Here is a 25223-nt window from a genome sequence, read left to right as displayed (position 1 = left end):
TCGGTAAAGTCACGTATGTAGAAATACAATAAAATTATATTTTAAAAAACAATCACGACGTTTCGATCACAACGCAAGCGATCTTCATCAGGTGTCAAGAACAAATCACGGAGGTAAATACAACAAAAAGATGAGAGACGAGAATTCAACAAACCTGAAAAAACATTACGTGAAGCACATCCAGTCAGGCCAACAACACAGACTTCCTGGCGGACCACGAATTTCAGAAGAGTTTTAAATTTCGTGTTCAACCTTTGGATTGCACATACCAGCATAGAATGAAAAATACGAGGTACACGGTCAGTAGAAATACATATACAAGTCCACCAAGAGGTAAGGAGGGAGGGCACTTTATGGTTGTTTGGGCGTGTGGAGGGGGCGGGGCGGGTGGAGGGGGCGGGGCCTGCCAGGAATTGACGCGACGCTCGACCCGGAAGTGGCGCGGGGGGTTTCCCCGTGGTGGGTTCAGCTCGGACTGGGGTACAACTCTTGTAACAACGACTGCGAACTACCGCTGACACCTGTGCTGCTGCTGCTGTAGTTGCTGCTGCTACTACTGCTGCAGCAGCAGCTTCTGCAGCTTCTGCAAGAGCTACTGCTGCACTAGCAGTGCACTAGCAGCAGCGGGCGGGCTGGCGGGCGGGCATCCAGCCGTGCGGACAGCGACCCTGCGTGTTTGCAGAAACATCCAGAGAGCCCCTTCGCTGCCCGCCCGTCGGGGTCTCGAGATCGGGGTCAAGTTTCCTGGTGCTGATTCAAGCGGCGATCGGGGCGACCATCGGCTTGCCGGAGATGGAGGTGGGGAATGACCCGGCCCGGCCGGCCCTGGGTGACCCCTTCCTGCAGTCGCCCATAGCCCGCGTCCGCGTGTCCCTCCGCGGACTTCGAGACGAGGCCGAGCGCCTCCTGAGAGAGAAGCCGCTCGGGGCGCCTCAACGCTTCGCGGCGCAGCTCGCGGCGCTGGGCGGGCCGCTGTCGGACCGGTACCAACACGTGGACGTGGAGCGCCTCATCCAGCCGAACGTGGGGCCGGTGAGACGCGCCCACGCGCCGTCGCTGGGAACTCCTCCTCCTCCTCGCCCTCTCACATCCCCGCTCCCAACGTCCTCGCTTTTCGCCTCCTTTGCAGTCCGCTCATTCCTCCAAAAGCTACCGCCTTACCCACCTCTCCACCCTCCTCCTCACTCCTTTAGGGTTCCTCCTCAAACGCTTCCCCATACACTTCCTCGTCGTTGTCGGCTCCTTCCCTCCAACTCTCCACACCTGCACAGCACCCATCCCTCCTCGCGCGCCTGCTCCTCCTCCACCACCGCCTCTCCCTTCTCATCTCCCTTCTCGGGTCCAAAGTCTGGATTCCCAGGCGCCCAGGGGTTACTGCTGTGTTGCAAGGTCCTGCCATGGACTCGGCTCCACGACACCAAACTTGCACCGTAATAGCCATGGCACGAGCACAGGACGGTTCCTTCAACACTTGTCAGGGAACTTTGTCGCCGCGGGAAACATCGTCCGGACACCCCGCGCGCGTGACTTGCTGCTGCTCATTCACGTTCACACACCACCACCACGCACACCACCACCAGCACACACCACCACGCACACCACCACCACACAACCACCACGCACACCACCACACAACCATCACGCACACCACCACCACGCACACCACCACCACGCACACCACCACCACGCACACCACCACCACACACCACCACCAGCACACCACCACCACGCACACCACCACCACACACACACCACGCACACCACCACAACCATCACGCACACCACGCACACCACCACCACCACACAACCACCACGCACACCACCACCACACAACCACCACCACACAACCACCACGCACACCACCACCACGCACACCACCACCACGCACACCACCACCACACACCACCACCAGCACACCACCACCACGCACACCACCACCACACACACACCACGCACACCACCACAACCATCACGCACACCACGCACACCACCACCACCACACAACCACCACGCACACCACCACCACACAACCACCACCACACAACCACCACGCACACCACCACCACGCACACCACCACGCACACCACCACACAACCACCACGCACACCACCACCACACACACCACCACGCACACCACCACCACACACACCACCACACACACCACCACACACACCACGCACACCACACACCACCACGCACACCACCACCACACAACCATCACCACACAACCATCACACAACCACCACCACACAACCACCACGCACACCACCACCACCACACACACCACCACCACCACACACACCATCACCACACACCACCACGCACACCACCACCACACAACCACCACCACACCACCCCACACACACCACTACGCACACCACCATACAACCACCACGCACACCACCACCACACAACCACCACGCACACCACCAGACACACCACACGCACACCACACGCACACCACCTCACACACTCCACCACACGCACACCACACGAACCACCACCCACAAACACCACCACGCACACCACCACGCACACCACCATGCACACCACCACACACCACCACCACACACACACCACCACACACCACCACACACCACCACCACGCACACCACTACGCACACCACCACCACCACACACATCGTATGATTTTTGGCAAAACGTCCAACACGCTCGTTGTGTACACGTCTTGTGTTCTGTGCTGTAGAACCCGGGATGTATTCGGGAAAACTTGTCTCTGTCTGTATGCAAACAGAGAAACATCCGGCACAGAGACTGTTGGGGCAAGTGCTGTTCGCGAGCACAAATGAAGGCCGGCACGGTACCACGCCCGACCGCCTTTGTCTCCTCCTCAATGGCGGTGTTTTTACACACAGCACCGGGTACTCGAAAGAGGTTGAGTCGACCTCGGTGAAGCCCAGGACAACTTTTAAATGATCGTTGCAGGTGTTGACCGTGAGCGGGGATCGAACTTGAGACCCAGGTTCGTTATCCGCTCCACCATACAAAGACAAGACAAAGACGCACGTGTGGCCATTGTCTCTGGAGACGTGATCGCTAATGGGACGGTGGGAAGTGCGTTCAGGTCAACGGTCGCCTTGTAAAGCACCGCCTATTTGTGCGTGGCAAGCGTTGGTGGTGGCCACCGGGCACACAACGCCTCCTCCAGCCTCCAGCCCTGCTTGCCTGCCGCCAGTCGCTTCCCCGTGATCCCCGTGATGTGTGGCGAGATGGCACGCGTCGCGGCCGATTTGACGTCCCCGGGCCTTTACGAAGTTCCAGGTCGCGAAGACTCGCCCGACGCAGCAGCCCTAACGCCGTGGCCACGCAGGTGTAAAAACGCCAGCAACGTTCTCTGCTTCGCTTTGCTTTGGGCGGCAGGGGTAAACAAGTCGTGGCTTCCCATCGAGGAAGACCTGGGTTCGATCCCAGACTCGGGTGCCTTCCCTGTGCGGCGTTTGCGTGTTTTCCGCGTGGCTTTTCAAGGAAACATGTCGGCGCTGAGAAATTACTCGCAAATGAGCGTACTCACTTAGTAGGATCACACAGCAGCAGCTTCAGCAGCGGCACCGGCCCCTTGGCAGGACCCTCTTGAACAAACGAGGCTTTCCTGTGTAAACAACAATTGTGAACGGAATGAATCCAGTTTTCATTTGTCTCGATGGACTTGCATAGCTGGTCTGGCTAATAGTGCACCTGCTTATCAGCATTGCACGCATTCTTCACGCGCCTACGCGCTGAGACGGAACACGAATACGGACGAGGATGCGTTATCGCGTGCGAGCAGGGAACTAGCAGAGAACTAGCAGGGGACTAGCAGAGAACTAGCTAGACACGTCGGTCAGTGTGGGGGGCACGTGAGGACCGGTAGTTGGGGGTTAACATGGTGGCGGGCAGCTGCAGTGAAACTGTGCCAGGTGTTGAAATGTGTGGTGTCTGCCTAGAGGTGACGGTGGTTGTGGTGACGTATGGTGGTGTGGTGTGAGATGTTATAGAATGGTGTTGAAAGTGGTGGTGGTATTCGGAGAGCGTGTTCTTGTTTGTGGGGAGCGGTAGCGAAGTGGTTAGCGCGCTGCGATACAAATCCGGTGTCCCGAGTTTGATTCCCGCTCACGGCCAACACCAGTTAACTGAACCGGTCCTAGGCCTCCCCTAGGTCGACGCGGCCTCAAATGAGTACCTGGTGCGGCATGTAAAACATCACCACAAGGGAGACAAAGGCGGCCGGGCGTTGTTCTGGCCACCCACCCCCTTGTGTACTGCGCCAGCCTTCATAGGTGCTCGCTAATAACACTTGTCCCAGAAACACTCTTAAGACTACACAGGGGATTTTTGTGTGTTGTCTGCCAGGACGGCAGGGGCCTGAACGCCATACTCACTGCCCTCTCTGTTCTGGAGAAGTATGGCCGGAACCTCCTGAAGCCGGACAAGCCCGACTACTGGCAGACCGTCAAGTTTGACAACCCGGTGTTCAAAAACACGGTCGACTGTATCAAGGTATCCCCGTGCCACCGAGCCTCCCGATGCCATGGGGCCGGACCCTGCCAGTGGAGAGTGTTCACGTTGTGACAAACGACACTTTCGTTTTCAACCACGTGAGAGCCCGAGTATAATTTTCAAGGCAGACCCACAGCACAGAAACAAGTGCGAGAACCAACATCATGCATTGGCATGGATTTCGTAAGGTGACGCGGAATGACGATATTGCCCTGGCCGCCAAGAAAAATCCTTTTGGTGCTGGTTTTTTTCACCACAATTTGGGCATTGACTCTTTAACCAGTGTGGCCAGTTTACTATCGGGTTGAATTCCAAATAACAAGTCAACATTAAACTAAACATTCACATTGGTTCATCTTTACGAGTGTTATTACCCGCCCCATTCGGCGCAGACTAATGCCTTCACGCTTTCGGCCTCGTGGCTGAAAAGCGTCAGAAAGAGTCCGGTCACTCCCTGACGCTTTCCTGGGCAGGGCCAAGTGACCCGTGGCAACGTAGGCCTCCCTTTCCACCCGACGCACCGTGGCGTCATGGCGAGTCCCGACGCATCCACCGCGCCCACCGCCATCGCCGAGACGAGCGACACGAGGGGCGGTGCTGGTCCGTGTGGTGCGCAGGGCTCGCGAGAAGTCCTCGCAAAGTTTGGCTACACCGAGCGGCAGGCCGACGGGTTGGCCTTCCCGGACGCGCACGGCGAGCCCGACATGGACCGCGTCGCCGCCGTCACCTTCGACATCTACCTGGCGCGGTACGAGGTCGACATGATCTTGAAGGTGCGGAGAGGGCACGTGCCACGGCGCCTTCACTCCCCATTCGCCCGCGTTGGGTCGAGACCGCGGTAGCGTCGCGCGCCCGTCATGTGCCGCTTCGGAGGCACGGGTTGGTGGATCGCGTCGAGATTTATGCCGCCTCCTCAATCCGTCGCCTGTCACACGCGTGCCTTTCATTTGACTTTCTCCTTCGCAGGGAACTCACCCCAAGCCGGAGCTCTTCTCATTCATTTCGCAAGAAGAAATTGGGAAGTCCAAAGTGGAAATGCAGAAACAGGCCAGTCCACTGCCGCAGCCACCAAACGCAGGCACAACCCGCGTACCGGTTGTGCTGCGCAGATGTTACGCTGTGGCACTGTGCCGACCGTAGATACAAACGCGTTTTAAAAAAGGGGCTGGGGAACCGATTCACTACCAAGTGTCGAATATGAATGTAAAACACTGCTTGGGAACCGCACATTCACACGCAGCTCACTGCGGGGGCCTACTGAGCATGGCGCTAACATGAGACGCTCAGGTTGGAAATATTCCCATCCCAGTACCCAGATTAGACGCCTTCAGTGACGGATAAAACATCGCTTGCGGGCCTCTTCGATGCGGTTGGCCTCGTGTGGCTGAGGGCCGCGTGGACGAAGCTGCGGGCGGTAAGTTCCCCAGTTCGCGTTGTCGTCGTTGTATTGATGAAGGAGCCTTCGCCGGCAGCTCACGGGCCTCTCTTGCTGTCGGCGCAGGTGGCTCAGTTGACCCCTCCCACAAGACCGCAGGTGCAGCCCGCCCACCCTCCCGACATTCAGACTCCTGCAGGTGCGTGCCGCGCGTTTGCCGGCGCCTGTGGCCATCTCGGTCGTGGCCTCGGAGCACCGCCGCTGCTGTTTGCGCCGCTGTCACGCTTGCGGAGTTGCTTCGTTTTCAAATTAATCATTGCACTTTTAACTCGCATGAACGGCATGAATGGCGAGCGGCTACTGCCAACCCACCTGGCTGCGCTCACAACGCTTGTCTGACAGCGGCCGTTGTTAGAGCCGTACAAAAGCGAGCCGTGCTTGCTCTAGCTCTCCGTCATGTGCGTTTGGGTCGTGATGCGCGTTGCTTGGGGAGATGTCCGACTTTTCGCTCCACGTGCTGGGAGCTTCCGTTCCAGAAGAATAAACAGTTCCTTCCGGAACAACTCTGGAACAGGCTAAACATGGTCCCTGCCCGTCGAGCGAAATGTCGGACGTCGTGACGATAAACACAGCGGCTGTCCAACCCGAGACGCGCGGGAGAGCGGCACGGCGGCACAACCGCAAAAAACCTGTGCGGTAGTGGGGCTCCTTTTATCCGCTCCGTAGCTCCGACCTTAACAGGAGATCTGTCCGGATTGCACAAGCCGGATTGAACAAGCCGTAAATAGCCACGCGCTCTATCGAAGGATGTTCGTTACTAAGTTGCAGGTTTCGTGATTAGTTCTTTTGCAGAATATTACAATGTCCTAACCCCTCAATACGTTTCGTAGTGTGGGCCCTGTAGAACGTGCGTGTGATGTTTCACGAACGAACGAGTGAAGGGGTGACGCGACCTGGAATTCCACCGAAGCCAGCGGAGAGGACAAAGGTTCTGGCCGGGAACCAGAGGGCAGAATCCGAGAAGCACGTTGTCCCCGCCGCCCCCACAGGTTCACACGACCCACCACCACCACCCACGCGGCCGGGCTGCATTTCCCCTAATGCTCACTGGGACGCTCGCATCTCGTCAGGGCTCAAAGGGGCGAGAGTCTTGTGACACCGAGGTCGTTTTGGCGATCATCAGAATATTTTATTTAGCCTGGAGGAATCCGAAGAACTATGAAGTTCTTTTGCTCCAGGAGGGGTGGATCAACAATTTACAACAACAATCAATGCAACAAAACAATTGGAGTGCGACAAACGATAGAAGTACAAATAGCATATGTACGTAAATCCCTGCCGATTTGTGAATACCAAATGTGGCAGTGCTGGTGCCAAAGCTGTAGTAAGCTGGCCCGGTTGTGGCCTAGTGCGCTGCTGCCGCTGCAAGTACAGTGTTGCCTTGGTGTGTGCATACTAACAGCAGAAACACGCTTCACCGGTTCAGTCATGCTGATGGGACGGGCAGGGCCCAGGACAGGCTGAAGATGGTCCCAGCCCGTCGAGCGAAATGTCGGACGTCGTGACGATAAACGCAGCGGCTGTCCAACCCGAGACGCGCGGGAGAGCGGCACGGCGGCATAACCGCAAAAACCTGTGCGGTAGTGGGGCTCCTTTTATCCGCTCCGTAGCTCCGACCTTAACAGGAGATCTGTCCGGATTGCACAAGCCGGATTGAACAAGCCGTAAATAACCACGCGCTCTATCGAAGGATGTTCGTTACTAAGTTGCAGGTTTTGGTGATTAGTTCTTTTGCAGAATATTACAATGTCCTAACTCCTCAATACGTTTCGTAGTGTGGGCCCTGTAGAACGTGCGTGTGATGTTTCACGAACGAACGAGTGAAGGGGTGACGCGACCTGGAATTCCACCGAAGCCAGCGGAGAGGACAAAGGTTCTGGCCGGGAACCAGAGGGCAGAATCCGAGAAGCACGATGTCCCTGCCGCCCCCACAGGTTCACACGACCCACCACCACCACCACCCCCCACGCGGCCGGGCTGCATTTCCCCTAACGCTCACTGGGACGCTCACATCTCGTCAGGGCTCAACGGAGCGAGAGTCTCGTGACACCGAGGTCGTTTTGGCGATCATCAGAATATTTTATTTAGCCTGGAGGAATCCGAAGAACTATGAAGTTCTTTTGCTCCAGGAGGGGTGGATCAACAATTTACAACAACAATCAATGCAACAAAACAATACGAGTGCGAAAAAAGATAGAAGTACAAAGAGCATATGTACGTACATTCCTGCCGATTTGTGAATACGAATTGTGGCAGTGCTGGCGCCAAAGCTGTAATAAGCTGGCCCGGTTGTGGCCTAGGGCACTGCTGCTACTGCTGCTGCAAGTACAGTGTTGCGTTGGTGTGTGCATACTAACAGCAGAAACACGCTTCACCGGTTCAGTCACGCTGATGGGACGGGCAGGGCCCAGGACCTTTGACGTTTTACGCATTGTTCTCTCATCGATAGAGGAAACAAACTATTTTTTATTATGCCAAGTAAGGACCACGGAGCTTTTAAGCTCTTCTTCACAAGTGACCTGGCCACAAATGATAAGCTCAGCGAAGTCACTTATCACGTGGAAAATTATAACAGTCAAATACTCTACGCTTCCAAAGAAAAATTGGACCAAAGTAGGCGTGATTGTTCCCGTGTTTGTATCCTAGGAAAGCCTGAGGGTGTTTTCTCGGAGGGTCCTGCTGATTTTTTGCAGCAGGAGGGGGCCAACAATTGATTTGTGATACCCACTGAAGGCCTCGGCAAGTGATTGTTCTAACTTGGATCGTGATGCCGGTACACAATGGCCTACACGTGAGCGTACCTTGACTCGTGACCACGTACATCACTACCGGCGCAGTATCGCCGAATAACCTGTCTTGTAATATAAATGATATTCATTGAAACCTGGTTTGAGACGATGCAGATGCAAAGGACCCTTTTTTTGCGGTCTCGGCGTAGCTGTGGTTAATTCGATTTGTGTGATCTGTCCCTCGCACGGTCCTGCCATGCCTTTGCTGCGCTCTCTGCGCCTGAAAGCTTTGCCCGGTCTCTCGTTGGCTCAAACCGGTCGCGTTGTGAAGTGCGCTTCGTCCGTGTCGCTCGGAGGTGCGAGAGCGTTAAGGCTCTGATTGTCAGGAGACAGTCAAAGCGATCCCTCTTGGCAGCGCTGCCCAACCTCGGTCTCACGGATTTCACAAATCCGCCCCTGCACAATTCCGGGAATTGTGACGATTTGAGGTCATCGTTGGGTTACAAATATTGAACGTTGTCCTCGTGCTCGCAGAATCGATGGCGTGTGCAGGGTGGTGCGTGCTCACCGCTCGCGTGCCGTCGACACGAATCGTTATGATCCAGTGACAATTGTTGCATCACCTCCTACCATGCTGTTTTATAAACCGCACACGACCGTTTTTTCAACTCGAGCAAAACTATCTTCTCAAGTTTCATTCGCTGAGGATGAAACTGTTCATTCATCAGCTTTATCTATCTTTGTCCATCTGTAATTGGGGGGGGGGGGGGCGGCACAGTAACTTCCGTAAAGAAGATGTAATATGAACGGAACTTTAGGTTAAAGTTGCGTGGCTGTTAAGGACTCAACCCGAGAGGCCACATTGATCAAAGCGTTGGCCGTGCCCCCCCCCCCCCAAAAAGAGCCGCTATTCCAGCCCCGCTGTGTCCTGGCGGACGTATTGCTTCCTGCTCACCTCCCTCGGGCGCTCCCGTTGATATCGTTAATTAAACACCGCCTCCGCTCGCAAACGCGCGTCCGACAGCGCCACAGACTGCACGCACATGCGCGATTGTTCTTCCTCGGTTTTGCCCTTTGCGGCGTCACGTGTGGCCGGCGGCGGCGGCGGCGGCGGCGTGACCTGCGTGGCGCCCGCGTTGCCGTGCCGTTTCAGACGAATGCGCCATTTGTGCGGAGCCTCCGGACGTGCGCTGCCCCACCTGCGACAAGTCGCTGTGCGCCGACTGCGACACCAAGATGCACACGCACCCTTCCAGGGAGGCCCACGAGCGCGTCCCGCTGGCCTCGCCCGTCTCCAGTACGCCGCACGCTCATCCGCACTGGCCAGGATCTATCCTGCATACCAGGCGAGAGAGATAACGTCTCGCCAGCATAGTGCCCCCGCTGCTATGCACTGCTAGATGAAGGCCTCCCCAAGACGTTTTTTTTTACCATCCAGGGATGCAACAATCCCACGTGACTGCAGCACACGAGCCGAAGTCATAGCTAAGTTACGTTAACGACAATGGATCTAACGGGGCACCTCACCCATGAATTAGCAGGGTGTTTTGAGGACACGGCGGCCTTTGTCGCACTTGTCGTGCCTGTGGTTGAGTGTGGAGCCGTCTGTGCTGCCCCCGGTCTCGGTGATGTCGTGCGCGTGATGTCCCTGGGTGTCAGTGTGCGACATCTGCGGAGGAGACGCCGTGATGTCGTGCGTGTCCTGCGACAAGCGTCTGTGCACCGACTGCGACGGAAGCTTCCACAGGCATCCGCGGCGCTTCGAGCACGAGCGGGTGAACCTCAAAACGGGAAGGATCACCAAGCAGGTGACGAGGTGAGCGCCCCTAAGCTCGGCGCAAGCTGTCACCGCCACTGCAGGACGTCGGTCGTGATGCCCACCACGTGACGCCACAGCCAATAGCGCCCGTTATGGACGGCGGTCGTCCCTGCCGAGGCTCGGCCGCATTCCGGGCGATTTGGTCATCGGCCACTCCGCCTCGTCCTTTACCCACCGCCGATGTTTATCAGTGGTTTGAAAAAACCGCATCACCGCGCGGGGGCAACTGAGCGCTCGCCGGCGCTGCCGCGGTGTCGCGGCTCACTTAGTTCGTCGCTAGCCAGACCTCGCACGGCTTTCGGGGTGCCTCGGTGTCCGCGCGCCAACGGCACCGCTCGGACCGAGTTGTCGTGCGGACGCCCCGGCGCCCTCCCGTGCGCCAGGGCGTGTCGCGTGTGACAGCGACGCTGCCTCGGGGGGCCCGGCTCACCGCTGTTTTCCCTCTGCGCCCAAGCCCAGAGACGAAGGAGCGGCCGCCTTTCCTCAAGCCGATCGTCCTCCGCCATCTCTCCATGCCGGCCGGCAGCGAGTGGGAGTGCCCGCGCTGCTCGGGCAGCAACCTCTCCACCGTCTACATCTGCAGGCACTGCCAGGCGCCGCACCCGCCGCTAGACATGAGGAGCCGTTCCTCGGACGCCGAGATGGCGTTCGAGGCGGGCGACGGCGCCGCCGCTCCCCCTCGACCGCCAGCGACGTGGGAGTGCTCCACGTGCACGCTGGTGAACCAGGCGTCCGCGGTGCTGTGCGGCGCCTGCAACAGGCCCCGGCAAGCCAACAAGCTCAAGCCGACGGCGACAGAGGCCGTGCCGCCGGCGAGGCCGCCGACGCCGCCCGCCGCGCCGCCGGGGATGTGGCACTGCGAAGCCTGCACGATGTTCAACGAGGCCAAGGCCAAGGTGTGCGTGGCCTGCGACCGTTCCAAGGGGGCCCGCGCGCCCCGGGCCGCGGTCGATCGCCAACCGGGCGCCGACGTCGCCGTTGCGCGCCAGCGGCCGTCGGAGCCGCGCGGGCCGCGGCACGGCGACGCCGCGATGCTGATGGCGCAGGAGCAGCGGCGCAAGATCCTCCAGGAGGAGGAGAAGTCGAAGGGAATCGAGCTGATCCGGCTAATCAGGGTGAGGAGCGTGAACACGAGCGCCCGTGGCCGAGACGCCGCGGGTCGCGAGGGGGGAATCGTGCGTTCAGGCCCCGGCGTGACGGTGCGCTTGCCACCGATTCCATTCGATCTCGGTCGCTGCGAGTTTCTTGAATCCTCTCGCAGTTGTCGATTGGCTCCAGATCGCCCTCCGGTGGAGTCCCTTCTCTCCGGCAGTGGCGTGACCCACGATTCGTTTTACCTGGGAACGGACATCTGTGAAAAAGAGCTTCGTAGCTCATCGGATTCCTCCAGGTTAAATAAAGATTCTGAACGTGCCCCTGCGTGTGCTGATTGTGAGCCCCTGCTGCTGCTGCTGCTGCCTGTGGCGCCGCCCCCCAGAGCGGAGAGCACCAGGGCTTCTCGGCGAGCGAGGTGTACTGCAGCCTGCAGGCGTCGAGCCGCCCCAAAGCGCTCGAGTGGCTGCGCGGCGGCGGGTTGGACGAGTGCCTGGACACCATCGTGGCCATGGCCGAGAACCTGCCGCACGCCGGTTACGGGGGCAGCCTCTCCCGGCAGGAGGCCACGGACGCGTGGATCGCCGCCGACGGGAACATTGAGGCGGCGGCCGAGGAGTGCTTGCGAGCGCGCAGAGTGAAGGTTGGTGCGGTGGCCGCGTCGGGGTGGACGAGGGGGGGTGAGGGGAGCGGGTGTCTTACCGGCGCACGGCACTTCCCGGTGATTGCCAGATCGATTGCACTCGGGCTGCGGTCGTCTTGTGGCTGCCTACTCATCTACACCGCTGGAGAGTCATTAGAAACTTCTCCCATCGTTTCAGCTGCTATGTCTGGGCGTCTGTGCTGACCGTTGCATAGCCACACGCGCACAAGCGTTTCAACTCTCCGGATATTCGTGTGCCGGCTTACTGGATAGTCAAAGAACAATTTTCTGAGCCGAACGTGGCGCTGATCCTGCACGTCTCCCTGGAAAAGCGAGCACAGTTCGCGAAAAACCAACGCGGAACAGTTTAAACAAACGATCCTCCGCTGTGCGCAGATCGCCGAGATCCTCCGGCTGGGCCGCTACGAGGTGGCGGCCGTGGCTGAGAAGCTGAAGCTGAATAGCGGGGACGTGGACAAGGCCCTCGTCGCGCTCCAGGGGGAACTCCTGCGGCCGTCGGTGGACCGGTGCTGGCACGCGCCGGCCGAGGACGCCATTCTCAGCGACAGCGACGACCAGGTCGGCGGCGCTGGCACCGGCGTCCGTGGCCGGCTGCGGTCACGTGACCCCCCCCCCCGCCCGCGATTCGACTTCGATTCTCACGGCCAAACCCCCCGCCGCCCCCCCCCCCCCCGTGTGTCGTGCGCTCGTGCTCCCAGAGAAAGCTGCGTTTCCTGCTGGCGCGCTACGAGCTGCAGAGCTGGGGCCGTGCCACGCTGGCGCTGAAGCTGTTGGCGGAGGAAAACGAACAGTACCAGCTGGAGGACGTCGTGCGGGCCGTGCGCGACTTCAACGACCTCGAGCGGGCGAGGCAGTACCTGAAGAGAGAGTGCCCCATCTGCTTTAGCATCTTCCCCATGCACGGCGTAAGCGGCGCCCCGCGTAGCGAGGGGTCGGTCCTCCGTGGCGTCGGCGACGCCGATAACCCGAGCCGGTGGGCCCCGGCCGAGGAGGCCGCTCCGACGCCGGGCTCTGCGCTCGCGCCCGCGTGGCCCGGCCATAACGCGGGCGCCGTTCTGTCCCCACCCCGCGTCCCCCCGCAGATGGTGAACATCATCTTCTGCCAGTGCGCCGTGTGCGTGGCGTGCTTCAAGTCGAACTTCACCTTCAACATCAAGGAGAAGAACATTGCCAACCTGACGTGCCCCGTTTGCAACGCTTCACACCAACCCGACGAGGAGAGCCGCACCACTTTCTTCTCTCTCCTGGACGAGCAGGCACGCACTCGCACGCACGCACTCACGCACACTCGCACTCACGCACACTCGCATGCACGCACTCACGCACACTCGCACGCACGCACTCACACACTCGCACGCACGCACTCACGCACACTCGCACGCTCGCACGCTCGCACGCACGCACGCACTCACGCACACTCGCACGCACGCACGCACTCGCTCATACGCACTCGCATACACACATGCAAAAACGCACACTCACGCACACACCCACGCAGTCAAACGGGAAAAGCTCACATGCACTAACTTGCGCGCACGCACACACATGCAGATACAACAACAACAACCGCCATTTGCCACTAAGTGGCGGTGACGTCACCACGACGCTTGTGCCAGGTTATGTGCACGTTGAGGCCACATGAAGTGTCGAACGCCCGCTGGCAGAAGGTCACGGGGCAGACCCAGATGCCACAGGTCGACTGACGACTGGCTGATGCACCATCTGTGCCCCCTACTGTGCCAACTTGCTGTGCTTTAGCCACCCGGCGATCCACTCGTTGTGAGCGTCGCTCCTCCCCCCTCCGTTGTTTTTGGTGGGCAACTGCCTCCAACTGTCCAGTCGCGTCCTTCACAAGCCTCCTCCACAGAGGCCGATCTTGACACCGCTGGTACCAGTCATCGGCAAGTCCACTCAGATCCACAGCCTCCTCTACCACATCACTCCATCTCTTCTCTAGCCAGTACCGCGCCCGTTTAGCCCCTTCGATCTGGCCGAATAAAAGCTGTTTAGGCATGCGGTGACTGGGCATGCGAGCTACATAACCCAGCCAACCCAGCCTTGCCTGCCGGAGGATCTCACCGATGGGACATTGTCCAGATCTTTCAAGGATTTGTGAGCTCGTCACACAATCCAGCCTGGTTAAACCCAGGATGGATCGTAGGCAGACCAGCCTAAATGTTTTTAACCTGCGAAGATGTTCCATTAGGGTGGTCCACGTTTTGCAAGCGTAGAGAAGGGAGGGAATGAATGTGGCCGAGAAGACCTGAAGCTTCGTGTGGAGCGACAGACCAGGTAGCTTCCACACAGCATTATGCAACCGATGAAAATATAATGCCGCTCGACTGATTCGGAGTAAGATCTCTGCTGTTAAACCGGAACTGATCATGAGCACACGGCCCAGGTATGGGAAACTCTCCACTCTCTCCACAACTGCCCTATCACTAATTGGGAGTTGGTGATACGGCAGTTGTACAAAATACCCAGGCAGGCGCTTAGTTTTTGTGGGGCTGATGGTAAGGCCCCACCTCTTAGTGGCAAGCTCCAGGTTTAGCAGCAGCACCTCCAACTCCTCCTCTGAGTGAGCAGCAATTACCAGATCATTGGCATACATAACATGGTTGAGCAATAGGGAGCCATCCCTTGACTGCACCCGGGCATCGATCAGCCTCCAATTGTGTCTGCACAAGATGAAAATTGCTCCGGTACAGCTATTGAAGGCCTCACGAACTACATGGTCGAAATAAATGTTAAATATTGTGGGAGCCAGAGGACATCCCTGTCGCACCCCAAGGTATACAGGGAATGGCTCCGAATACCGACCACGTAGTTTTACCCGGGCCCGCTCACCATCATGAAGGTCCTCAATGATCGTGAGCAGAGGGTCAGGGACTCTGAAAGCACGAAAAACAACCCAGAGCCCAGGCCTACTGATGGTATCATAGACCTTGACCAGGTCAATAAAGCAGAGATGTAGGTCTTGTTGGAATTCTCTACAAATCTGCTGTAGCAGACGGACAGAAAATATGGCATCTGTGCAGGACCGCCCTTTCCTGAAACCGCATTGGGGCTCCGCAAGTCTCTCCTCAGTGTGCCTAGCAAGGTGATGTTGAATAATCCTTGCCAGTACACTGAGGAGTAAGATGCCCCTGTAGTTGTTAGTCGGTGCGGTCCCCCTTCTTAAAGAGGGAGACCACCAGGCCATCCTTCTAATCCTGCGGAACCCGTCTAGTGGTCCAGACACTAATCCTTGCCACCACAGCGTTGCCGTCCGGCACCACGAGGAGGTAGGGGGTTTTTGCTGGACTATGCACACACACTAACTCACGCACACACACACGCACACACACGCACACACATACGCAGACACACACTCATTCACTCACGCACTAACTCACTCGTACACTAACTCACTCTCGCACTAACTCACTCACACACTCACGCATGCACTCACTCATGCACTCACTCACGCACTCACGCAGACACACAATCGCACACGTACACACGCACTCAACAACAACAACAACCGCCATTCGCCACTAAGTGGCGGTGACGTCACCACGACGCTTGTGCCAGGCACTCGCTCACATGCTCACACACACTCACTGACACACTCACTCACGCAGACACATACACCCGCACTCACGCGCTCGCTCATATCACCTTCACGTCATAACTATGCCAAGTGATGGAATCTATCGTCTGTCTGGGCTCTGTCATGCACGCTGGCTTTGGAGCGTCTTCTCTTGACACTGTCGGTGGTGTCGTCTTTTGTTTGAAACAGTTCAGGAATTATCTGGACCCGGAAGTCTTCCGGCTGTTTGAAAACAAAATGAGAGACCGTGCTCTCTACATGATGCCCAACTTCCGCTGGTGTGCGCACGTACGTATACGCTGCCCACTCTTACACGCTGCCCTACGTACACGCTGCCCTGGCGTACACCCTACGTACGCGCTGCACGCTCTGCACGCGCTGCACACGCTGCACGCGCTGCACACGCTGCATGCAGCCTCGCGCGCTGCCCCCACCCCCACCCAGGTCGGTAAAACCGCGCCACGCCACGCCGTGCCACGCCGCGCCACGACATGCCACGCTGTGCCGCACTACACCACGCCGCGTCACGCCGCTCCACCGTCTGCGTGTGTGGGCAGTGTCCAAACGGAAGCATCCACGACGCGCTGCGACTGCGCATGGACTGCACCTACTGCAACAAGAGCACGTGCTCCAAGTGCAAGAAGCCGGTACGCGGGGCGGCCACGTGGAACGTCGGTTACACCGCGTGTGGGTTCCTAGCTTTGGGAGGAAGAGAACCCGGGGAGCACCCATGCAAAACCGGGGGGAGGGAGAGAACGCACAGACTCCACGCGAAGCCACCCGAGTCGGGAATCGAACCGAGGCCCTTCTTGCTGTAAGGCGCGAGCGTGACATCTTCCGCCCCACCACCTGGTCACTCCGGTGGCGTGCGAGTCGGTGATTTCCGTGGAAGGTCACCGCGTGTTTTGGGTAGTGGGTCGGTCTCGCCAGCTTTTGCCAAACAGGTGAGAGGTCGCAGACCAAGGGCGTTGGCACCTCTGTGGGGTGGGGGTGGCTTCGTTTGCTCCTTCTCCCCCCGTGGCTGCGGTAAACCGGCAACTCCTCATCGCTGGGCAGATGCCTGCCCCGTTCTCCATTCCCTCCTCGCCCCAGCTGCTCGTGTCCAGCAGCGGCCTCCGAACTCTGCTGCTGCTGCTGCCATCTCGCTGCTGCAGCTGCTGCTTCCGCTGTCGTCCTCTGCTTCTCTCTCCCTCCCCTCGGTCCCCGCTCCGGCGTTGGCCTCGTCTCTCATCGTGCGCACGGCTCGCGCTTAATAACGCAACCGTTCCTCGGCAGCAGTTGCCTTGAAGAGTTTCGTTGATTTAATTTTACTTCACCTGGAGGATCCCTCGACATGGGACGTCTCGTTGGCAAGCGGCTCCAGGGTGTCGATTGGCACGCACGCAACGACATCGCTCGGGCTATTCTCATCGTTTATTGCCATTACAAAGCGGACGGAAATTTTGTTTGTTACGCAGTAATTGTGAGTGCCCGTTGAACGCTGGGGAGCGGTGGCGCAGCGGTGAGCGCCCCGCAATACAAACCCGGCGACCCAAATCAGATTATCGCTCACGACCAACAACGGTGGAGAATATTTGCGAACCGGTCCTCGGCCTCCCCTAGGTCGACTCCGCATCAACTAAGTATCTGTTGCAATGTGTAGGCACTGGGAAGACAAAGGCGGCCGAGAATGGTGCTGGCCACCCACTCCCCTCGTGTGCCGCACCGGTCTTCATAGGCGCTGCTCGCTAATAGGATTTGCCCCAACAGTCTGCTCAGGCTCGGCGTGGGATTTTTGTTGAATGCTGCCCGTGCTGCCCATTGACGCATTCCCCACCGGGTGGCGCTGTCTCCGTACTTTCTGAACTTGCTCGCAGCTCTCTGGGAGATGCCCCAATAGGAAATGTCATCGTGTTATGGCACCAGTCGGGCTGTTTGGAATATAGTTGTCAAAGTAGAAACAAATAACAATGATGTCCGCTCTCGAGTCAGCAAAGCCTCACCGAGACTCAGGATTCCATCGCTTGTTAAACACACGACGATCGCGTGTTCATTCCTCGCTGATCACGTGCTAAACATTTGGGAGACGTGTTGATCGCGTCACAGACGCGCGCGTGACACGCGTGTCGCTGGCGTGTGCGTGCCGCGCAGTGGGAGGTGCAGCACGAGGGCCTGACGTGCGAGGCGTTCCACACGTGGAAGCTGGACAACGACCCCGAGATGCAGGCGGCCGGCCTCGCTGCCTTCCTCAAGGAGAACGGCATCGGTGCGCCGGCATCACCGCCAACATCGCCATCACCACCAGCATCACCGCCATCAACATCACCGCCATCGCCGTCAGCGTCACCGCCAACATCCCCACCACCATCTAGAGCTCAAACTTAATCACTGACACAACCAAGACATACATCACCTTCATGGCCACCGCCATCTTGAGCTCAAACTTAATCACTGACACAACCAAGACATACATCCCCTTGACCGCCACCACCATCTCCTGGCCACCTCGGCCCTGCTTGACCTGCCTGAGTGAGTAGCGCCGGTGTGCGTGGCGACGCGGCCCTCGTGACTCTGGCCCCGTGCCGCCCTGTGCCCCCAGCGTGCCCCAAGTGCAAGTTCCGCTACGCCCTGGCCAAGGGCGGCTGCATGCACTTCACGTGCGGGCAGTGCAAGCACGAGTTTTGCAGCGGCTGCTACAACCCCATGTGCAGGGGCAACGTACGTGAACGCCAGGCACACATGTACATACACACGTGCACACGTGCACACACGCACAAACACGTACATACACACATACATACATACACACACACATAAATACACACACACATGCGTACACATGCACACACGTGTATACACACCCACACACACATGTACACACCCGTACTTACACACGCTCAAACATACATCCACACACGTGTACATACACACACCCACACACGTGTACATACACACACACACGCGTACCTACAAACAAAGATCCCCCGTATAGCCTTAAACCGACTGTTGGGGCAAGTGCTGTTCGCGAGCAGCACCTATGAAAACCGGCAAGGCACACGAGGGAGTGGGTGGCCAGCACCACGCCCGGCCGCCTTTTCTCCCCAGTGGCGATGTTTACACACTGCACCAGGTACTCATTTGAGTCGACCTTAGGGGAGGCCCAGGACCGGTTTAGATAACCTTCACCAGTGCGAGTGGCCGTGAGTGGGAATCGATTTCGAGTCGCCGTGTTCGTAGCGCAAGCGCTAACCGCTACACCACCACCCCATACACACACATACGCACACTCATATATACCCACACACATGTACATGCGATTACACAAAGACGAAGGTCCCCCATGTAGCCGTACATAGGCTGTTGGGGCAAGTGCCAATGACGAGCGCATGTGCGGGCCGCGGCAGCGGAGCGGTCGGTGCACCGCGATGTGAACCCTGAATCACTTTCACAGGCAGCACCTGTGACAATGATGCCTTAACTGGTCCCGGGCCTGCCACTCAGCCTTAATTGAGTGCCCGGTACATCCTGTAAACTTCACCACTGTGGAAACAAAGGTAGCCGGGCTTGGTGCCGGCCACACCACCCGTTCGCGTGCGAACCCGGCCTTCGCAGGTGCACGCTCGCTCACGGCACGTGCCCCACGAGTCCGCTACGGCCCTCACCGGGCGAGTTACCGTTGACCTTGCGTGACCCCCAGGAGTGCGGCATGGGCTGCACCCACATGGGACTGCACGCGCACCACCCGCGCGACTGCCTGCACTACCTGCGTGACTGGGACATCGCGCGGCTGCAGGCGCTGCTCACGGTGAGTGGTGGCGCAGCGGTGCGCGGGTTGGCCGTCTTTCATCGATGCTCGCGTGTGAGCGCGTACGCATACAAATAGGGGGAGCGGAAGTGTAGTGGTTGGCGCGTTGCGCTACGAACCCGGTGAGTTCGATTCCCGCTCACGGCCGACATCGGTGGCGAACGTCTGGACCGGTTGCGCCAAACTACGATCGCTCGACCGATCGGATGTTCTCACGCGTGCCGCCGGACGGGAAGTGACAGGCGACGCTCGGTGATGCCGTCGGCATCGTCGGCCGCGTCGCGCCGGCCGTGCGTGGCCCGTCGAGGTTTCCGTCTTTAGGAGGCGGGATGTCGGGGCGGCCGTCGTCTCCACGGGACGACGGCCGCAGCTCCCGTGTGCAGCGGCGAGCGCGTCGCACGAAACGTGTTTCTCGAGATGCGGGCTCGCTGCGAGCGGTGGCAATTTGTGACCGTGCGATGACCACGCTGTGTTCAGGACCACAACCTCGCTTTCAACGTGCAGCCCAGGCTCGGCACCGTCGCCAACACCGGTGAGTCCCGGTGCCGCCTGCGACTCCCGGGCCTTGTGTCACCTCCCTGTCGCTCTTCTCTCGCTGCTGCTACCGTGGTCACTCGGTGCTCGTGTGAACTTCGCTCCTCGATTCCTTCACCCGTCTTGAGGACTTGGTCTCGACCAGACCCTGAGTGTTGTATTTCGTCTCATCCATCACCACCACTGTGTTCAACCACCGCCACACTGCAGGTCACATCAACACACTCACTCAACCAGTCACCCACTCATTCAGTCACTCACCTACTCATTCACCGCACCCTTACCCACTGACCACTCACCAGATGTCACGACACTTCCCTTTTCTGCTTCTTCCCTCCACATTCGACTTCCTCCCCCATTGCCTCCAAAAAAGTATGACATCTTCAACAGTGCAGTTTGTTGCTGGCACCTAATGTATTAATGATGACGTTGATGACGATGCCATGCTGATGTCTGCACATTGGCAGGACACTGCAAGATGATGATGATGATGATGGAGTTGATGATGAAGCTGACGATTGTGCTGCTGCTGATGATGATGGTTGTGGTGGTGGTGATGCTGCTGATGGTGGTGGCGCTGATGATGATGGTGGAGCTGCCGATGATGATGCTTTGCCAACGCCTGCGTGCGACACTGTGCCAGGATACTGCGAGGTGTTGGAGCAGAAGGACATGGCTAACGGGTTGCGCGACGAGCCGTGCGGCAAGGCGGTCGCCGACCAGCAGGCCGGCCTCTGCGAGTGAGCCTTGTCCCGGCGAGCACCTCCTTCACCAGGCCGTACCGTAGGGTAGCGGTTACCGGGGGCGGGGGGACAGGGGGTACCAAAGTCTCCTGGGGGGTGGGGGGGCAGGCGGACGTTTGCGGAGAACGTCGGTGCGCGTCGCGTCTGCGGGACGCACGGACGCACGGACGAGCGCGTTCCGCCACGGACGCCGCACCGAGCGCGTGAGACGGCGCGGTGACGACCGCCAGCGGTCGCCGCGACCGGCGGCAACCGCTGCCGTGGGGAGACGGGAGTTGTGACCGTTCATCGGTCCACACGGGACAGAGCCCGACAGAGCGGAGTGAAGTAGAAATTTTAAAACGTTCATCTAACCACACCGTGGTCTGCCACTGCTCTGTTTGCATGAGCTTTGCCGGGCAGCGTGTCCCTGCCAGTGAACGTCTCTCTCCCTCCCCTCCACCACCACCGTCTCCGATCCTCCCACAACCGCCACTGCCGGCATCGCCGCCTCCCCTTCCGCCACCCCCTCCACCATCGCCGCCATCGTCCCCCCCCTCCCCCCCCCCGCTCAGGCTGCACTACAAGGAGTACCTGGTGAATCTCGTCAACGAGAACTCCGTGGACCCCGTGCACCGCTACGACATCAACGAACTCCGGGTGGAGATGCAGCGCAACGGCCTGGCCGAGCCGCCCCGCGCCGCCAACGAGGGCAACGCCAAATACCAGCAGCGGCTGCTGCAGGTCAGGACCGGGCGATGGAGTCCTGAACGCCGGCCACCGTCACCCCGTAGCGCCGGCCACCGTGATCCTGAGCTTTGACCCCTGTCGATCGAAACAACAGTCCTCATTATCCCACAACCAGCCCCAATAATCCTTAGCACAGCCCCGGTCGCCCCAAATGGCTGCGTGTGTCCGGCGCCCCTAGCGCCACTCCCACTCAGTGTCGTTCCCTGGACGTCTTCGTCCCAAGCATCTTAGCCTCCTCCTGTCCCTCGACGCATCAATGTCCAGTCGTTAACACGCTGCTGAAGTTTCTCATTTCCTTTGTCTTCAGGAAATCCTGGCCAATATCCCCCTGGTGAAGAGGGACTGAGGAGGACGAGGAGGTGGTGGAGGTGGAGGGAGGGGTGGGGGGGGAGTCGGTGAGGAGTGTGCCGGCGAGGCGCTGCCTGCGCCCTCCGTTGGGGGTGTGGAGCCCCCCGGGTTATATTCTCACTGCCAGGGTCGTGGCGGTCTCTCTCGGGGGGTGTTTCACATCCACGCGTTCTCTTCGCTTTCTTCGGCACGTTCAGCGGAGACACCTGGCAGTGGGACGAGTGTCACGGTTGGATCTGCGCCGGTACCTCTGGCCGCCGAACACGACACGGTGCGGCACCGGCATAGCTCTCGGTAGACGCTTGCTCTGCGGTTGCCCTTTGCCAGCTGACTAACAGGTTAACCGGTTCACAGGTTAACAGGTTCACAGTCGGATTAGCAGGGTAATAGTTTGCCGCTACGATGTATTGTTGGGATTGCACCGCGTTTTGTTTGGCACGGTGTCCCACGTTTCACTCCCAGCGCATCAACGTCCAAACTGAACGCGGCGGGTGAACGGAGATCTCTGACGCAGCACTTGCAGCTCACAGCACCTTTGTCTTCGCGAAGGCGCTTATGCACGCACGGTGCAATATTTGCGCTCTCCGATCACTGACCGGGTTTTCCGTGACGGCACCGACCGGGGCAACACCCTGCACCCCGCGTAGTGAACCAGGTGTAGCTCGGTCACCTCCACGCACGCCGGACGCTACGGTTGTCGCCACGGCGCCGCGGCCGGCGGCCACTCATTGCCGCAGCCCCGTGGCGGCCAGGCAATAACCGGGCTGGGGAGCGAGCGACGTTTACTCTGCCCTGCTGTCCTCTGCTCGGTATAATTTATGCAGCATGACAACATAAACATCACGGTCTGATAAATAAAACGAGCCCCTGGCGGGGCCTGGTTGCTCTCTGTTGAATGTTAATGGATAGGGCGGTTCTTTAGCTGTGCTCTTCAGTGAACCAAAGGATGTGGTGGTGGTGGCGGTGTTTGTCGGCTAACCCATAATACCTGGGGTCTGTCCCGTGACGTCCTGCCAGCAGCGAGTCTTGGGCTTCAAAGTGCACCTAGCCTGGCACATGAGACCTGCGGTGATGCCACCATCACTTAATGTTGTGTTTGTGGTAGCGATGATGATTATACGGCTGTTCCCGGACTTGAGATCAGGAGTGAACGCATTGGCCAAACGTCCAAGCAGGACCCTCCGGAAAAGGCTCGGTAAGGCTTTCCTTGGCAAACTCCTCCATGGATGCATTCTGGCCAAAATCTACACCAAAGACGAAGATAAATCTCCGCTATATAGTCTACACGGACTGTCGGGACGAGTGCTATTAGTGAGCACCTAGGAAGGTCGGCACAGCGCAGGAGCGAGTGGGATGTGGCCAGCTCCACGCCCGGCCGCCTTTGTCTCCCCGGAGCTGATGTTCACACCACCGGATACTCATTTAATCCCGAATCAACCTCGTCAGGTCCAGGACCGGTTCAGATATTTGTCAACGATGGTGGCCGGAAATCGAACTCGGGTCGCCGGGGTCGTAGCACAGTGCTCCACTACTCACCACCACCACCACCACGCGCCCTGTTACTGAAAATGTTGGTGATAATGAAGGACATCTTGTGTTCTAACGAGCATTGGGTGATCCGCTGTTCTATCACTTGAGCCAGTGGTGTTATATTCCACGTCTTTATGGCAGGGAGAAGTCCGCTCAAATAAAATTGGGGGTGACGTAAACATGTCCGTCACGCGTTGCTTTGTGCCTGGGATTTGGAATCACGTGGCGGCTGAGAGCACAGTGGTCCGTGTGTGACGTGTCGTGAGTGGGGAGCTGAGATTCATCGATTACACTGGTCTACAGCCAAAATGCTTCCGAAATGTAGGCCAACTTTACTAATTAACTGAGAATTAAAACGATGCTTAAAATGTTTGATTGGTTAACATTATGAGACCTCCTTTGCCAGAAACAAGATATAGGAATAGGTTTTACCCTTTTAACTGGCACAAAAACTGACACCTTTATTCAAGGCATCATGTTTGCAATGACCACAACACAAGCAGTCAAAATGCAAACAAAAAAGACAACTCTGATAATAAGGAAAGTGCATATTATTATCAGAGTTGTCTTTTTTGTTTGCATTTTGACTGCTTGTGTTGTGGTCATTGCAAACATGATGCCTTGAATAAAGGTGTCAGTTTTTGTGCCAGTTAAAAGGGTAAAACCTATTCCTATGTTTGATTGGCTCTAAGATATGCTACTGGGTCGGTATATACGACCCTTTACTTGGGAATGGCGGAGGATAAGTGAGTTCTAAGGGAAGGGATCTCAATGAAACCAGAAATGACAAATATATATCTGACTGGATCTATAAATAAATATATGACTGGGTTTGGACAGTACTTGCTTTTTTAGCAAAACAATGAATGATGCAATCTGAACCTGGTATTGCATCATCCATGATATTGCATCATGTTATTCCTATAAGTCATGGATGATGCAATCGTAACAAGGCTTACATCCCTCTGCTGAACAAATTGCCCTATAGCAGCTCTAGAAATCATACAGTGTCGTGCTCTCTTATTTGTCAGTGTTTGATTTTGCAAAGGAACACATTTTTGTTTAGCCAAAGTGACCAGAGATGCCTCGTACTTGTGTGAACAAAGCAGATAACTTCTGCTATATGCTTTGGTTCTTTCGGTAAAGTCAAGTAGGTAGAAAAATAATGGATCACGACGTTTCGATCGCAACACAAGCAATCGTCATCAGGTGGGACAACCACAGCAAGAAAAAACTGCTTGCTGTGGTTGTCCCACCTGATGACGATTGTTGGTGTTGCGATCGAAACGTCGTGATCCATTATTTTTCTACCTACATGACTTTACCGAAAGAACCAAAGAGTATGGATTCCTGCAGTCACGAAAGCTTCAAATCAATTTCTGCTATGTTTGTGGTGAAGTGACTTTTGCATAAAAAGTGCAGTATAGCCACAATGGTTAAGAAAGCCTATCACCTTTATTTTGGCTGCAAAATTGGAGATTAGGACAGAATGTGGGCCCCACAAATATGCTGAAACACTTGCTCAACAAATATTCGCCAGTGGTTGACAAGGAAAAGGAAATCGATGCCTTTTGCAGTGCCAATTATTTGGAGAGAGCCAACAGATCATATCAGCAATTGTTACTTCTGCATGGCGCCTCCAGTTGGAAAAGGTGTGTCAAAGAAGAAAAAGTGGACTGTGCATTATTCAAACATTCCATCAGATATACACCCCGAACCCCACGCAG

The 25223-nt window shown here is 57.6% G+C and overlaps 1 protein-coding gene across 3 annotated transcripts; it reads left to right on the top strand.

The window, feature by feature from the left end:
* Nucleotides 1-418: 418 nt before the first annotated feature.
* On the top strand, nucleotides 419-23675 carry RNF31 (ring finger protein 31). 3 transcript variants are annotated; one of them, XM_032957816.2, is made up of 23 exons: nucleotides 419-1032; nucleotides 4351-4497; nucleotides 5115-5270; nucleotides 5464-5544; nucleotides 5999-6071; nucleotides 6814-6921; nucleotides 7759-7866; nucleotides 9815-9958; nucleotides 10321-10477; nucleotides 10935-11595; nucleotides 11958-12215; nucleotides 12612-12794; nucleotides 12935-13141; nucleotides 13319-13492; nucleotides 16018-16116; nucleotides 16386-16475; nucleotides 17959-18073; nucleotides 18407-18525; nucleotides 19505-19612; nucleotides 20090-20144; nucleotides 20790-20886; nucleotides 21444-21612; nucleotides 21926-23675. In XM_032957816.2, exons 1-23 carry the CDS (start codon nucleotides 793-795, stop codon nucleotides 21962-21964), a joined length of 3588 nt encoding a protein of 1195 aa, XP_032813707.2. In that variant the 5' UTR covers nucleotides 419-792; the 3' UTR covers nucleotides 21965-23675. The 3 variants fall into 3 exon arrangements, with proteins under 3 accessions (XP_032813707.2, XP_032813708.2, XP_032813709.2); XM_032957817.2 differs by lacking the exon at nucleotides 7759-7866; XM_032957818.2 differs by lacking the exons at nucleotides 6814-6921; nucleotides 7759-7866.
* The last annotated feature ends 1548 nt before the right edge of the window (nucleotides 23676-25223 follow it).

The sequence above is a fragment of the Petromyzon marinus genome, chromosome 20 (genome assembly GCF_048934315.1).
Source record: "Petromyzon marinus isolate PM22_M1 ecotype Great Lakes invasive population chromosome 20, UKy_Petmar_22M1.pri1.0, whole genome shotgun sequence".
NCBI classification, from domain to species: Eukaryota; Metazoa; Chordata; class Hyperoartia; order Petromyzontiformes; family Petromyzontidae; genus Petromyzon; species Petromyzon marinus.
The sequence above is the reverse complement of the archived record's forward strand: the minus strand, read 5'-3'. Positions and strand labels throughout refer to the sequence as shown.